Source organism: Rhinatrema bivittatum, chromosome 13 (genome assembly GCF_901001135.1).
Source record: "Rhinatrema bivittatum chromosome 13, aRhiBiv1.1, whole genome shotgun sequence".
Lineage (NCBI taxonomy): Eukaryota > Metazoa > Chordata > Amphibia > Gymnophiona > Rhinatrematidae > Rhinatrema > Rhinatrema bivittatum.
Genome location: NC_042627.1, coordinates 63,782,940 through 63,796,902, shown reverse-complemented (window position 1 = coordinate 63,796,902; position 13,963 = coordinate 63,782,940). Strand labels below are relative to the sequence as shown.

Here is a 13,963-nt window from a genome sequence, read left to right as displayed (position 1 = left end):
GAAGGACTCCTCTGGTAAATGATCCCAGGATGCTGGTTCTGGTCACTCCCCATTCAGTGGTCATAAAGAAACTGAAAGCCATTGCTAGAATTGTTGTTCAATTGTTCCCTTCTAGGTGCAGTTAGAATAGAGAGAGACTTGAAAGTGATATTGCAGATTAAAAAATGGCTTCCTTGGAATTGGTGAGAATTGTTTGTAGATCTGCACAAAGACTGGCTCTTACAGTATATTCTAACATTATTTACAAAAAAAAAAAAAAAAAGCAGAGATGCCAACTTTCTCAGGTGATCCAACCTCAGTGCGAATTGGGGAGGAGAGTTTAGGGGGAACAGTTTAGGTAAAGGCTTGTTGGAAGAGCCATGTTTTTAGTTTTTTTTTCAAGACCACAAGGGCCCTCCCTCAGGCACGTTACTGTGAGCCAAATTGTTTAACATTAGGGGTCTTGAGTCTTCCAGCCAATCCGGTGCTCCTGCCATTTTTCCACAAACGTTGGTTCTGTCTGTAACTCTCGAGAGACTGGAATTAGCTGCAGAGTAATTTCAGCCAGCTGCGAAAGGGTGAGCGGCAGTAATGGTGTGAGCAGAATTCAGGCCCAGTCGTCAGGCGGGGTAGGCGGCTGCTGCTGCTGCTGCTGAGTTTTCCCAAGGATTCTTTTCAGAAGGCCAGTTTCTGTGACCCGATTCCAGTATTTCTGACAGCTGATCCCAGGGGAAGAGAGTCCACAGACTTCTCCAGTCCTCTTCCTCCTCCTTTTCACCCCTCGGGACAGGGTTAGGGCCAAAATCAACTGCCATTTCAGGGGCGTGTTTAAAACATGAGCTGTGTACGTAAAACTGAAAAGTACACCAAGGGCAACGTAAGCCGCAGCAGATACAGCTACTGCTGAATTAATTTTCTAGCATGTCATGGGTGAAGAGACTGGTTTCAAAACGTTACCAGCTTGGGAGTGCAACCGTATCGGAGAAGTCCAAACTTTGCCTCTTTTTAGTAATTCAGCTCCCAAATGCTGAGGGGAAACAGTCCCCGGTTTTACATCCTTCAAAGAAATTTTGCATGAGCACTGTTTATAAAGGGTTTTCTTTTTCTAAAGTAGTTTAGTTGCTGTGTTAGTCCATTTGGATACGTCGAAGCAAAAGAGAAGGTGATAACCTTTTCATCAGACTAATGTGATGCTCCCTTCATCATGTCACGAAGGGAGCATTGCTCTGGAAAGCAAGGCACAAGGAGGCAGACATTCAAAACATGTAGGTACCTAACTTGAGGCGTTAGACACCCAGATCTTCCTAAATAAAAATCCCAGTAGTTGCCTGAAAAGTGAGCTGGGCCAGGTCAGGTGCTCAACACTAGATACCTAACTTAGGGCTCTTAAGGTGCTTGATTGAGTAATCGGGCCTAAATCCAAGTGCCTTAGTTTGGAAAATTGTTACCCAACCTTTGGTGCTGAAAACTGAGGCACCTATGTCAGGTGCCAAGCTTTTTTTGGAATATTGGCCTGAAATGTATTTAATTTCAATAAAGACCAAGGTCTGATTTGTTGCTTTTTAGCTTCTAGAGAATTTTTTTTTTTTAATTTTGAAAACAGATCAATATTCAGCCACTAGCTGAGCAAGTTAGCCAGATAAACTTATTCAGCTAACTTGGCTGAGATATTTAGTCACACTACTGAAGGTACTCCTCTTTGTTTTATAGCCGGATAAGTAGCTTCTCCCCCGAAAGTTCCCTTTCATCTCCTTGCTTATCTAGCTAACTGTTCAGCCAGATAAACAGCTGGATAAGTGGTGGCCCGGTCGGCTCGCCAGATTTTCAGATAGCCCCACTTAGCTCACTAAGCCTGAGCTTACATTGACCTCAGAATTGGTATTTTGAATAGGTTTATGTGCAGACTTATACTGAAACCAGGTATCTATTTAGTATTAGAATGCTTTGCAATAGGTGATGATGCCACACAGGTACATATAGCCACGTGGCAAGGAAGTAATGTGAATAACTGGATCACTAAGTGGGCTTATGAGACCCTAGGAAAGAGGCCTTTTAATGCCTCTTACCAGTCAGAAGAGCAGTCTCTGACCCTGTCCTTTCAAGCATGACCACAGTCTATGCAGAGAAGTTCACAGTGGCAAGCACTGATTGTGAAGTCTGTTTCCTTAGTGGCTGCTGCTGACTACAGCGAAATCTGTTCTTATCTGTGATCATTGCTCTTCCTCAGGACAAATTCTGATTCAGCGCTTCACACCAGCGCTTTGAGCAATAAGTCCCAGGACCCATTCGTGGGAGGGAACCAGTCTGTGCTGCGACACTCACGGCCCCCGCAACGGAACGGTGAGAAATATCTTGACAGGTTTTATTTAAAATGCATTTTTATTCTCCTTAATAGGTATAAGAAGTGTATAAAGTATCGAGAAATAATTGGGATCACTATCTAATAGCATATCCAGACTTACCAAAACAGCTTCTTAGTGCACAACATTTAAGTTTGGAAAGCTTGCAATTATACAAAACGGTTTCTCCAAGCTGTTCTAATGAGCATGAACGGGGGATTCACGTGTGCAGGCGTCAACACAGCTCCTTAAACATTTTTTTGTCTGTGCTCATTATAGACAGTGTTTTGTTGGTTCTCGATATCTTTGGGCTTTACTCCATTCCTACTCTGTTTTCCTCGCTCTGCGAGCCCCAAAACAGCATTTCTCAGTGTTGGGATCAAAAAAAAGAGAAAAAAATGACAAATGGCAAAGAGAACTGCCAGTGACTTCAAGGCCTGCTCTTGCTGCCAAATCTGGTCATTAACAGATGGCCATGACCGCTGCTATCTGTGTCTCAGTTCAACTATGACCAGGCAAATTGTGACCCTGTGGATGGATGTCCCCGTGGGTGCAAAGAGCCAGGGTGGCAAAAATTGAATCTCTGTGATTTCAGGTCCAGACCCAGTCTCCCTAGACATCTGGGAGTGGCAAAAGTAGGCCATCCAATGGTAGTGACCCTTGGGGCCCACGCATGCTTGATGCCTCATCAGGATGCATTAGGGGGTTGATCAGACTCCACCCCCAAGTTGAAGCATAGGAAGATCTCGACGCACGCAACACAAATGGTGTCTGTGCCAACTAAAATGGCAAAACAATCAAAGCAACATCACCCGAAAAGGCCCATGACACAGATTGCATCGAGTTACCAACCGTCGCAGCATCTGAAGCATGAAACATCGATTTACCAGATGCACAAGGTGCCCGAAGGCATCTAAGACCCAGTCACCGGCACACATCGAAGTGCTGCCATGCGCCACGTCGAAGTCGATGCACTCATCGAAGAAATCAATGTAAAAACTTGCAACACACTTGTCCACAAAATCTACAGTGCGCCCCAAGTGCAACTGAATGCTCTTCAGTCATGGCCCCTTGCCCACAACTTCCTGAACTGCCACTGGTCATTGTCACCAGATCAGACAATGACCAGGACCCTTTTCCTAAATCATCACATTCTGGGACGTCATGAGGATCACATTGAGAACTCCTCTACCCTGTACTGCTGCAGGGGTGAGGAAGTGGCAAGAGAAATTCTCCAGGCGGCCTTGCCCATGAAGCGCTATGTGGCCCCGAAGTGACACATCTCTACATCTCTTTATTTATTTTATTTAAAAAGTACTTCTTAATCGTCTTCCTGATTACATCTCCAACCTCTGATCACCAGGGCCCTGCTGGTGCCGCGGCTTCTATCATAGGGCCTCTGCCTTCAAACTCCGGGCCCCTTGTGTTTTATACTGTCATTCCCATCTCTTGAGGGAGAGCCCATACTGGTTTCTGAGGAGGATGTCCCTCCATTAACCCTGGGGCAGCCCTCGCAACAGGTTATGGACCAGATCACGGATATTATTCGTACCTTCTTCTCCTCCCTGTTTCCAATTCCAGAGCCTTCGATGTTCCCTCCAGCTTATTCAATTATGCCAGCATCTCTGGAATGGATCAGGCCTAGAGCTCTGCAATGGTCTCCCACCCCCTGCTTGGACCCCCGCTCTTCACCCTTCAGGGGCCGAAAACCTACCCCACCTCACCTTCCCTTCTGTGAAGTCCGACAAGATCACCTTCACTCATGTGGTCTGTTCCAGTTTTACCTGGGGAATCCCCAAACAGCTACATGGGCATCTCTTAAGTCCCAGCACTGGAGCCACTTGATCACGCTTATTTATTATTTATTTCCTGGTTTTTCTAGACCGATGTCGGTGTGAACCTTCACACCGGTTTACAATGTTTCTTTACAATAAATTCAACATAGCATACAATAATTCATAAAAACACAGAAAACATAGGATCTCACCTACTCCTGTTTTGTGGAGAAGATGGGAGCTGCACTAAAAGTAGAGGTTCAGAAGGATCCAGACCCGAGGTCGGAGGTGTTGTGTATCCTAAAAATCTTGGATATCCCTTGAGTGGTGGCACTGCCCACACGTAAAGTGCTTGAATACAGTGCTGCTAAAAATTCTGCATGAGAAAAGCTGCTTGGTACAGGATCATCTTACTCTCTCATAACTCGGTGGTGGTTGAGTCTGCTATGAAGCGAGCTAAAAAGGCCCAACTTCATTCCAACACATCTCTGGAGAAGGATAATCAGCTGCTGAATGAATTTGGCCATAAGATTTTTCCAAGGATCCATACTTACTGCCCAGATAACTCAACATTAATTCTACATGGTTCAGTACACTTATGAATGTATCCAGAACCTCAAGCCTTTCATTAGAGGGGAGTCGGGTGAGCCAGTAACTCCCATGCCCTCGCACAACCTAGAGGAGGCAGTATGGCACTTGCTGCATTCCATGTACGAAGCCTTTGACACTTCTGCACGCACATCAGCAGCCTCCATAGGCACTTGCTGCATGGCCTGGCTGCAAGTTAGCACCATCCGCAAGGATGTTCACGAAAAGCTGGCCAACCTTCCCTGCTTGGGCGATAACCTGTTTGGGGAGAAACTCAGGGTGACAGTTTCCCAGATTAAAGGGCAAAACATGGCTGTCCAGTCCCTGTCATCCTTTGGAGACTCTAGGACCACAGCCAGCTGACCATATGTCTCCTTCAAGAAGCCTTATTATGCCAGAAAACCATACAGGCCATATTAGCAATATAGACTTCTTCTTTACCGCAGACCAGGCAATGTTCACAAGTTCCAGCTCCCTGTGCTTGTCCCAGGGAATGGTGACAGCAAAAGGCAGCAACAACCTGCAAAGCTGGCACCCAGTTTTGACCTCCCTGCCTCCAGCTCCAATGTTTCAAGTGGGAGGGAGGATCCACTTCTTCCTTCCAGCCTGGAAGCTAGTCACCAATGGGTTTTGAGCATAGTGGAGCACAGCTACCAGCTAGATTTAGATTTCAATTCAGCCCCACCTGCTCCATGTCAAGTTCTCCCTTTGGCTGACCTGAGCTAGATGCCTCTTCTGTGTCTTGAGCTTCAGACACTCCTGCACCAAGATGCAATTCAGGAGGTTCCAATATCACAGGTTCCCATGGGATTTTATTTGCAGTATTTCCTCATTCCCAAGAAGATGGGTGGGGTGACTGTGCCCCATATTGGACCGTCACAGCCTCAACCAACTTATCCGGTGAGAAATTCAGAATGCTTTCCCTGGGAACAATCCTCCCTTTTCTTCAACCCTGTGATTGGATGTGCAACCTCGATCTGAAAGACGCTCTTGCTCATATTCCCATCCACCCACCTTATTGGCTCTTCCTCTGCTTCAAGGTGGCAGATCACCATTACCAATACAAGGTATTAACATTTGGCTTCTCCTCTGTGCCAAGATACTTCACAAAGCACTTAGCAGTGGTGGCAGTGCACCTCTGAAGTCAAGGAATCCAGGTGTTTCCCTTCCTGGACAATTGGCTTATAGTGAGCCCATCAAAGGAGGCCCTTTGTAACCATATGGCTTCCACGGTTTCCCTCCATTACTAGGATTCCTAGTTAACTTCAAGAAGTCTGTCCTGGTTCTTAAACAGAGGCTTCAATTCATAGGAGTCCTCGTAGACACCTCTCTCTCTATAGCTTTTTTACCTCTGGGCAGAATTGCCAATCTTCAAACATTGGCTGCTTCTCTCCTAAACACTCTCCACACTATGGCCCGGCTGCTTCTCAGATTGTTAGGACACTTCGCAGCAGCAATTCATGTAGTGCAAGTCACCTGCTTGCACGTGCAACCACTACAATGGGGACTGAGAACTCAATGGAACCAACATCTTCAACCCCTTCAGACAAAATGTTGTCTATAGAGATGGCTGAGGAGCTTCATTGGTGAATGCAGTCAAGCCACAAGTCGGGTGCCCCTCCCCTTGCACCCCATCCTTTATTAGCTGATCCTGATTCTGGACGTCTCCATGACAGGATGGGGAGCTCACACTGGGCCCTTTAAGACACAAGAGGTCTGTATCTGAGTCAAAGCTGGAACATCAAGTGATTCACCATGCCCTTAGAGCCTTCAGTGTGTGCTCAGCGGAAGGAGCGTAATGTTACAAATGGACAATCAGATGGCTGTATTCTATGTAAAAAAGCAAGGAGGCACGGGATCTAGGAGCCTATGCCAAGAGACCTTATGCATCTGGCACTGGGCAGTTACACACTGACTTTTTCTGCAAGCGACATATATCCTGGGGATATATAATACGGAAGTAGATAGACTCTGCAGAATATTCTGCCCTCACAAGTGGTCACCAGACCAGGCAGTGGTGAAGCATCTCTTCCACTGTTGGGAAACACTGTGGCTAGATCTGTTCGCTACCAACGCCAACAGGAAACTGGATTGGCTTTATTCCATGATATTCAGTCCAAAGAGGGAAGCCCAGGATGCCTTCCTGCTGCCCAATGAGAGGACATTGGGTACACTTTTCCACCGATCCCACTTATTACCCGCACGGATTCAAAACTCATCAGAAATCAAGCCCAGATGATACTAATCACCCTGGCATGGTCTAGACCATCAATGTTTGCTTACCTAGTTCATTTCTCTGTCGAACCTTCTGTTACCCTCAGAGACAGCCCCACTCTCTTGATACAGGAGGGGGACAACTCCTACACCCTATGCTGCAGTCACTTTATCTAACAGCATGGAGGTGGAGCGCACAGACCTGAGTCCTTTCTCCCTTTCAGAGTCAATTCAAGAAGTACTTCTCTGTGTGCAAACCTTCAACCTTGAGTAGTTACTCCTTCAAATGGATCCATTATGCATGATGTGTTCCTCACGAAGAATGGATCCCTTAACTTATGAACCACCAGTGTTGTTAGACTTCTTGCTTCAACTATCTCAATCTGGCTTGGCAACTTCTTCGGTCAGAATTCATCTGAGCGCTGTTGTAGTGTAGCATCTACGGGAGGATGGTCTTTCCATCTCTATTCACCCTTTGGTCTCAAAGTTTATGAAGGAACTGATAAGATTACAACCACCGATCACGAAGCCTTCTATGCCCTGGGACATTAATGTTCTGCTTAAGTCCCTTTTCGAGCCTCTGGATTCGGCCTCTCTCAAATACCTGACATGGAAAGTGCTGTTCCTCGTGGCAGTAACTTCAGCACACCGAGTGAGTGAACTTCAAGCACTGGTTCACCTTCCACCATACCTACAGTTTTACCATGACAGTGGTGTTGTGAACGCATCCAAAGTTTTTGCCGAAAGTGGTATCCACTTTTCACCTGAATCAGGCTATCACTCTTCCTACCTTCTACACCAAACCTCATGCTTATGAGGGTGAGAAACTTCTGCTAAATAGCAAATGAGTGTTAGCATACTACAAACGCCATACACAAACATATATCATAAGACGCCTCAGCTGTTTGTCTCCTATGATTCTAGTAGGCTTGGTGTGGCCATCTCAAAAAGGACTCTGTCGAATTGGATAACTGTTTGCATTCAGCATTGGCCCTGACTGGGCCAGCAAAATCTAGGGCAGTCACTGCGTAGTGGCTGCCCTAGATTTTGCTGGCCCAGTCAGGGCACATCAGGTATGACTGACTGCTGCATCCATAGCACATTTAAGAGGGGGTGCCTGTCAAAAAAAAAATGTTGCAAGACTGCCACCTGGTCCTCTGTGTATACCTTCACTTCTGGACTCCCTAGCCATGCAACACTGCGGTGGGGCATGCTGCGCTGCTGCACACTCTGATCAAGTAGTCTGCTCTCTATGATGGGGGCCGGGCTGCAGAAAACAAAAAAATATTTTTGGGAGAAAGTGAGGAAATGAATTCTGTGCTCAAACCTCAGCTATGGGACTCCCCACAGATCATGGCTAATTCAGCCCTGCTTATTGACAGACAAAACGCAAGTCTGCTTACCCTAAATGGTGTTTCCCATAGATAGCAGGATGAATTAGCCATGAGATGCCCGCCCTCCTCCCTGGACAGCAGACTCTTCCTTCTTACTGCTTTTGGAATGGACTGAGGAGCTGAGCTGAGGATGCCTGCGGGCGGGAATCCCCACGCATGCTCAGTAGAGCAAAGCTCTTAATAGCTTGGAGAGACAGTTTCCATCCAGTGCTGCCACAGATCACGGCTAATTCATTTTTATTTATTTATTTAAAAATTCTTATTCATCCTGTTATCTATGGAAAACATTGTTCATAATAAGCAAACTTACTTATCACCAGGTACCCAGTGCACACACATATATCCCCGCTCACATGGCATTCTCTATAGTTAATTTTCTTCTTGGTAGATCGCAAATCCATCAACTGATCAATGTGGTTTATCTCCCATTATGATACTGTGAGTTGTACCCATTGTGCTCATAGAATTACAGGTGCTGACAAGGAAATACCCAGGAAGGGAGAAGCCCGGCCCAGTACCTAATGAAAACAGTTACTATTTGGATGATGAGCATTCAGTTCATTGGAACTGAACAGCAGGGAGAACTCGCTGGAGCACAGTTCTGTACTAAACGCTGTTCTTTTCTACTTGCACAGCAGGTTTACATGATGGTGAAATTGACAGCCACGGGGAAGGTACGTCCCATGTTTAATAACATGTTCATATGCATTGCTGCAGACTGTGTATTGTCAGTAGGGCATCTGCTGTGTAGGGTTTGCAGTAATCTTTAGTTCTAGCTGTAGGCTAAATTGTCAGTGTGTCTTCTTTCAGCTTTTACTTTCCCCGGCCCTTTGACTGAAGGGGCTATGTTGAATATGACCAAGCCACTGCCCAAACAGCTGTGGGAAGCCAAGAAGGTGAGCAAGACGAAGACAGATGTCAGAACAGCTGTCATCCATTTTTGTCATAACTGCTGATAATACAAATAAAAATAAATTTCTCTGTTCAAAATTTTATATTATTGGTTTGCCTCTTAAATGTCTGTGCTACCTGGCAAGTTAGAGGCTCTAAGCAGGGTACAGTGCAGTCACCATAAAATGTAATCACCAAAAGTCCACTTAGAACACTCAGCTCATCTCCTAAATACCTGATATTTGACAGACACATTAACTAACAGCTCTCTGTGAATAAAACTTGGAGACAAAGGGCCGTGTATGCCAAGTCTTTAAGTGTATTTTTACTTTAAATCCATTTGACCCTACAAGGGTATACTGATTCTCCAGTAATCCTAGGGGCGAGGTTACATGATGGGCTCCTGTCTTGGCTCCAAGATAAAACCACTTCTTTCCAGATGTTAATATAACTGAAGAGAGCACTGAAATACGCATGTATGGCTGCACAGTAAGCGAGATTTAGTTTTTATTACCGTGACGTTTTCTCTTTAGTTGGAATGGTGATTAAAAATAGCCAGACCATTTCAAACCTAAAGCACTGAGCATGAAATCGGTCTGAATTTTACCTGGACTTACTCTGCTTTGTTCTTCGTAGTTGTTCCTAGATTGTGTGTCTGCTCGTTTGTGACAGCAAAACGAGGTCTCTGAGCACAGACTGCAGGCACGCGATGTAATCCAAGCTTCACTGTATTTGCCCTTTCTAGGTCCAGTCTCTGTCCTCGCTCCCCAGGTCCTGTGAGGTGCCAAATATCACGTATGTAATTTATTCTCCTCGGCGGCCTTTTGGGGTTGGGAGGTAGAGTTCGGTTTCACTGCTGGTGCTGTAGAATTGACTGAAGCCGGCGTCCGGCAGTTCTTTGCCAGGCTGCTACACAGCCGTGTAGGTTTTTGCTTTGTTTAATAAACAATTCTTGTAATTGTGTTCTCCAACAGCAAGTATTTTGAGAATTACTTTTTACAATTAATTCCAAAGGAGTAAGAAGTTTCAAGAGCCTCAGTGAAAAAGGGGCTAAGCACCTCAACATCTGGATGCTAAACATGGGTTCAGAAGACAAGAGTAATGTAGGTGGGGGCGGCGGGCCTTTTGGTTCAGTGGCAGTCCTGGACATTGCCGTTCTTTAGACAGACCTGACTTAGAGTTTTCCCCCTCAGACCCTCTGGAATTGGGGATGCTGTGAAGCAGCATTCATAGTCCCCAGGAGAGGAGGGGGAATTTCAGCCCTTGCTCAACGGTGACCCCTATTGGCTGGAGCGAGGATGTACATGTGCCAGGTTCTGGAGGAAATGGCAGTCTGTGGCTCCTGGCCAAGGGCTATCACTGCAGTGACTGGGCTAGTTGGGGGGGCGGGGGGAACTTATAAAATGGAGAAGTTATGAGTGAGGGTTCATGCTGCCGTTGCCCACTAGAGCTTGATTCCAGTTTAGCTGGAGAGAGAGACGCATATAAAGTACATGCACATGCTCTGTTCAGATGGGAGGTCTATGCTGAATATTGAGAACAGACTTGTTAATCCATTTCGCCATCTTTGTTTGAAGTCTGCTTTTTCGGCCCTTCGAAGCGGGTGAATGCTCCTCCACCATGGCATTTGATATTGTAATTCATTTTACAAGACCTTGGAAATTCTTTACCTTATAGCAGAGTTCAGTGAATTAAGGCTACTAGAATTGGTTTTCTCCCATCGCCACTCTTTTACAGGCAAGTAATTTATTCTTTTATCGATCATTCCAGAGTAATGAATTGCATTTCTTTTCCCTCTGTCTCCCTTCTCTTAGTGTCTTCCCATCCTCTGAGCAGAATCCAGGGCTTTCCCTTCTCCAGGGAACACTAAACACAGGCGGCTCCCTGCCCGATTTAACAAACCTGCATTTCCCATCCCCTCTGCCAACCCCTTTGGATCCCGATGACACCTTCTACCCCGGGATGAGCGGGGAGAGCAATACAGGCAACCTGCCAGCGGCCATGACTCACCTGGGCATTAGCAGCTCTTCAGGTAAAGTCCCATGAAAACAGGTCAAGGGTGGGCTTTGGGAGGTGGGGGAGGGTTGGTCACTTGAATTTCAGCCTCACATGAATCTGTTAAGCCCGTGCTGCCAGGGGAGGTCTGAAAATAGACTTTCGTAGCGCCTCGTTTATGGCTGCCGTTTATGTTCTTCAAGACCTTCCCGTGATTGATTGTTTTTCAATTTCTCTTCCGTTTTTACCAGTGCAGGCTCAGAACAGATTACCAGATTTGATCAAAACAAAACAAGCATTTTACATAGACACATGCAGACTTATCGATCAAATAACAGTTCAAAAATATACACACCCATAACATACATCCCATATAAAATATCCCATAAAAAGGCAACATCCTAGAAGTAATTGTCTAGCCAGAGAGAGGGACTATGGTACCTTTCATGAGGCAACCTGTGTGTGTCTGGAAACTGACGTCTCATATTTTTGAGGGATGGGAGGTAAATTCCAAGTTTGAAAGTAATTGCACACGCACCATTACTCCAATGGTCTCCGATTTAAAGAAGAGGCCGCTTGTGATCTGCAGGGTATTTGTGTGAGAGAGGGAAAGCCTAGCCCTGCCAGAGCAGCTAGCCAGAAATAAGCAAATTAAAGATCGTCCAAAAGAGCAGGCACGAATAATCTGTGTCCCTCTGAATAAGATCTTTGTTGGAGCAATAGAGGAGCCTGCCCTCTTACTGACTTGGAAATCAGATCGGCCGACTTGCACTGAACCTTCCCCAAGAATAGTGGCAGTGTAAACCCACACAGAACCGGGGGTGTCTGCCTTTTATGAAAGGCAGATTTGTTCACTTACCACAGTTTAACAATTCCAAAGTGTCCTAGCCCGGGGCAGAATCATTTTACTGAAGGGTAAGGGATAGTAAAAAAAACAAACCCCTGAATTATGAATTTTGTTCTTTTCTGTTCTAGGTTTACAAAGCACTTGCAGTAATGCCTCCATCCAAGCAGCACTGAATAATACAGCCTTGTCCTCTGTAAATAGCCCCCCACCGCCATCTGCCCGGAATAACCCCGCGCTTCACCCCTCGCTCCGTCTGTCATCTCTGAGCAACCCCTCTCTCCCCACCACCGCTTTGAGCGGCTCCCCACGGCGCAGGCACACTCCTGTCAGCCCCTTGACTCTTACGCCGGGAAGTGAATCCCAGAGAGGGGTCAGCAGACAGTTTTCCCCAACAAGCCCCCAGAGCCTGCCACCTAACTCTCAGGTAAGCTCCTCCAAGCATTGTGCTCAACCTGCCGTAGAAGAAGTGGGCAAGGGTTTAATTATGTTTTTGAATTCCTTTTGTTCCTGTTCTGTTGGTCAGATACATCTTTGACGTCACTCTTGATAAGCAATAATTTAAAACTGAATAACAGTAGCCCATGCTAGCCAAAGATGTTTCCTCATCTGACTCCTGTACTAAGGTGCTATAAATGCTATTTGGTGAAAAAGCTCACTGCTGAGAGAAAAGAGCAAGAGAAGGGTGAAAGATGTTACGGTACTTCTGCTCCTGACTTTTCTGTGAACTGGGCTGGTGAGAGAAGCTGCTTTACGCACCCCTCAACTAGTAGCAACTTCTTTAATTTTTTTTTTTTTTTTAATTCGGACAGCTTTTGGTAATCTTTGCGCTGTCTAAATAGTTTAATTCCCTCCTGATCTCCCCGCATACGTTCACGCATTACGGTGTGGATAACTCTAATCAGTACCGTGTTCGCTTATCGATAGACTTTGTGGTAGCTGAAAGGAGTGGAGCGCAAACGTATTAATAACACTTCTGAAAGACAGCTCTTCACACTGATGATATAAATATTGTGTAATCCCTAATGACATATCTATTGAGGTGGTATATAAATTATAGTCCTGCGCTGTAAACTTCACCAGCGCTTTACTTCCTTCTTACCGTAGACTTTTTAAAGCATCAAGAAAACATCCAAAACTTTAATCTCCTCGAACAGTTCTTTAATAAAAGGGCTAGATAAACTGACCTGAACATCATTATCCGGACCCCTGGCATCATTGTTCAGGTCAGTTTATCTAGGCCTTTTTTTAAGAATTGTTAGCTCATTTGTGTTCTGCTCTTTTCCTTATCCACTTGTAGACGGTGCCACCATTTGTCATTTTAAGAACACAAGTGGCATTTGGCTCATACCAAAGGTCCAATGAATCCAACATCCTAAGTCCAACAGTGGCCAATCCAGATATTTAGGGAGTACACAACAAATCACAGAGTAAGTCCGTTTCTTCTTGCCCACTTCCAAGGATAAGCGGTGGCTTTCCTTAAGTCTTCTGGTTGATTTCTTATGGACTTCTCTTCAAGGAACTTATTCAGGCTTTTTTTTTTTTTTTTCAACCAGAGCCACAGGCAGGCAAATTGTCATCTACAGCCAAGTGAAAAGCTGTGTCCTCACCCATTACAAAAACAAAAAAGATACTACAAATTAGTAGACTCTGTTAAATGTTTGTACTGCAATGCCCAAGGCTGGTACAAGGGTATTAGGCGTTCTAGGCAAATCTTACAGCCTTGCACCCGCATCCAACCCCATCACACACTCTACACACAAATTAAAAAATGTATGCATTTGTAACAGATTTTACAAGAAAAGGGATATTCAAAATACAGACTTCTGAGATAAAATATAGCTTAAAATATGTATATTCTATTTACATACAATGTTGTGGTGCCAACCAGAAAACCCTGCAAAAAAGCAAAGCACAACCCACATGGTATTAGGCCTACTGTGA

At 45.4% G+C, this 13,963-nt stretch overlaps 1 protein-coding gene across 3 annotated transcripts in view; it reads left to right on the top strand.

Moving 5' to 3' along the window:
• Window positions 1–13,963, top strand: part of CRTC3 (CREB regulated transcription coactivator 3) — a 99,164-nt gene that overhangs the window by 63,004 nt on the left and 22,197 nt on the right. For 2 of the 3 annotated variants that reach the window (XM_029574373.1, XM_029574371.1), the window contains exons 6-11: window positions 2,207–2,319; window positions 8,925–8,963; window positions 9,100–9,185; window positions 9,926–9,975; window positions 10,995–11,212; window positions 12,151–12,446. In XM_029574373.1, coding sequence (XP_029430233.1) covers window positions 2,207–2,319; window positions 8,925–8,963; window positions 9,100–9,185; window positions 9,926–9,975; window positions 10,995–11,212; window positions 12,151–12,446 — 802 coding nt within the window. The remainder of the gene's footprint in view (window positions 1–2,206; window positions 2,320–8,924; window positions 8,964–9,099; window positions 9,186–9,925; window positions 9,976–10,994; window positions 11,213–12,150; window positions 12,447–13,963) is intronic. The other variant, XM_029574372.1, reaches the window with a different exon arrangement.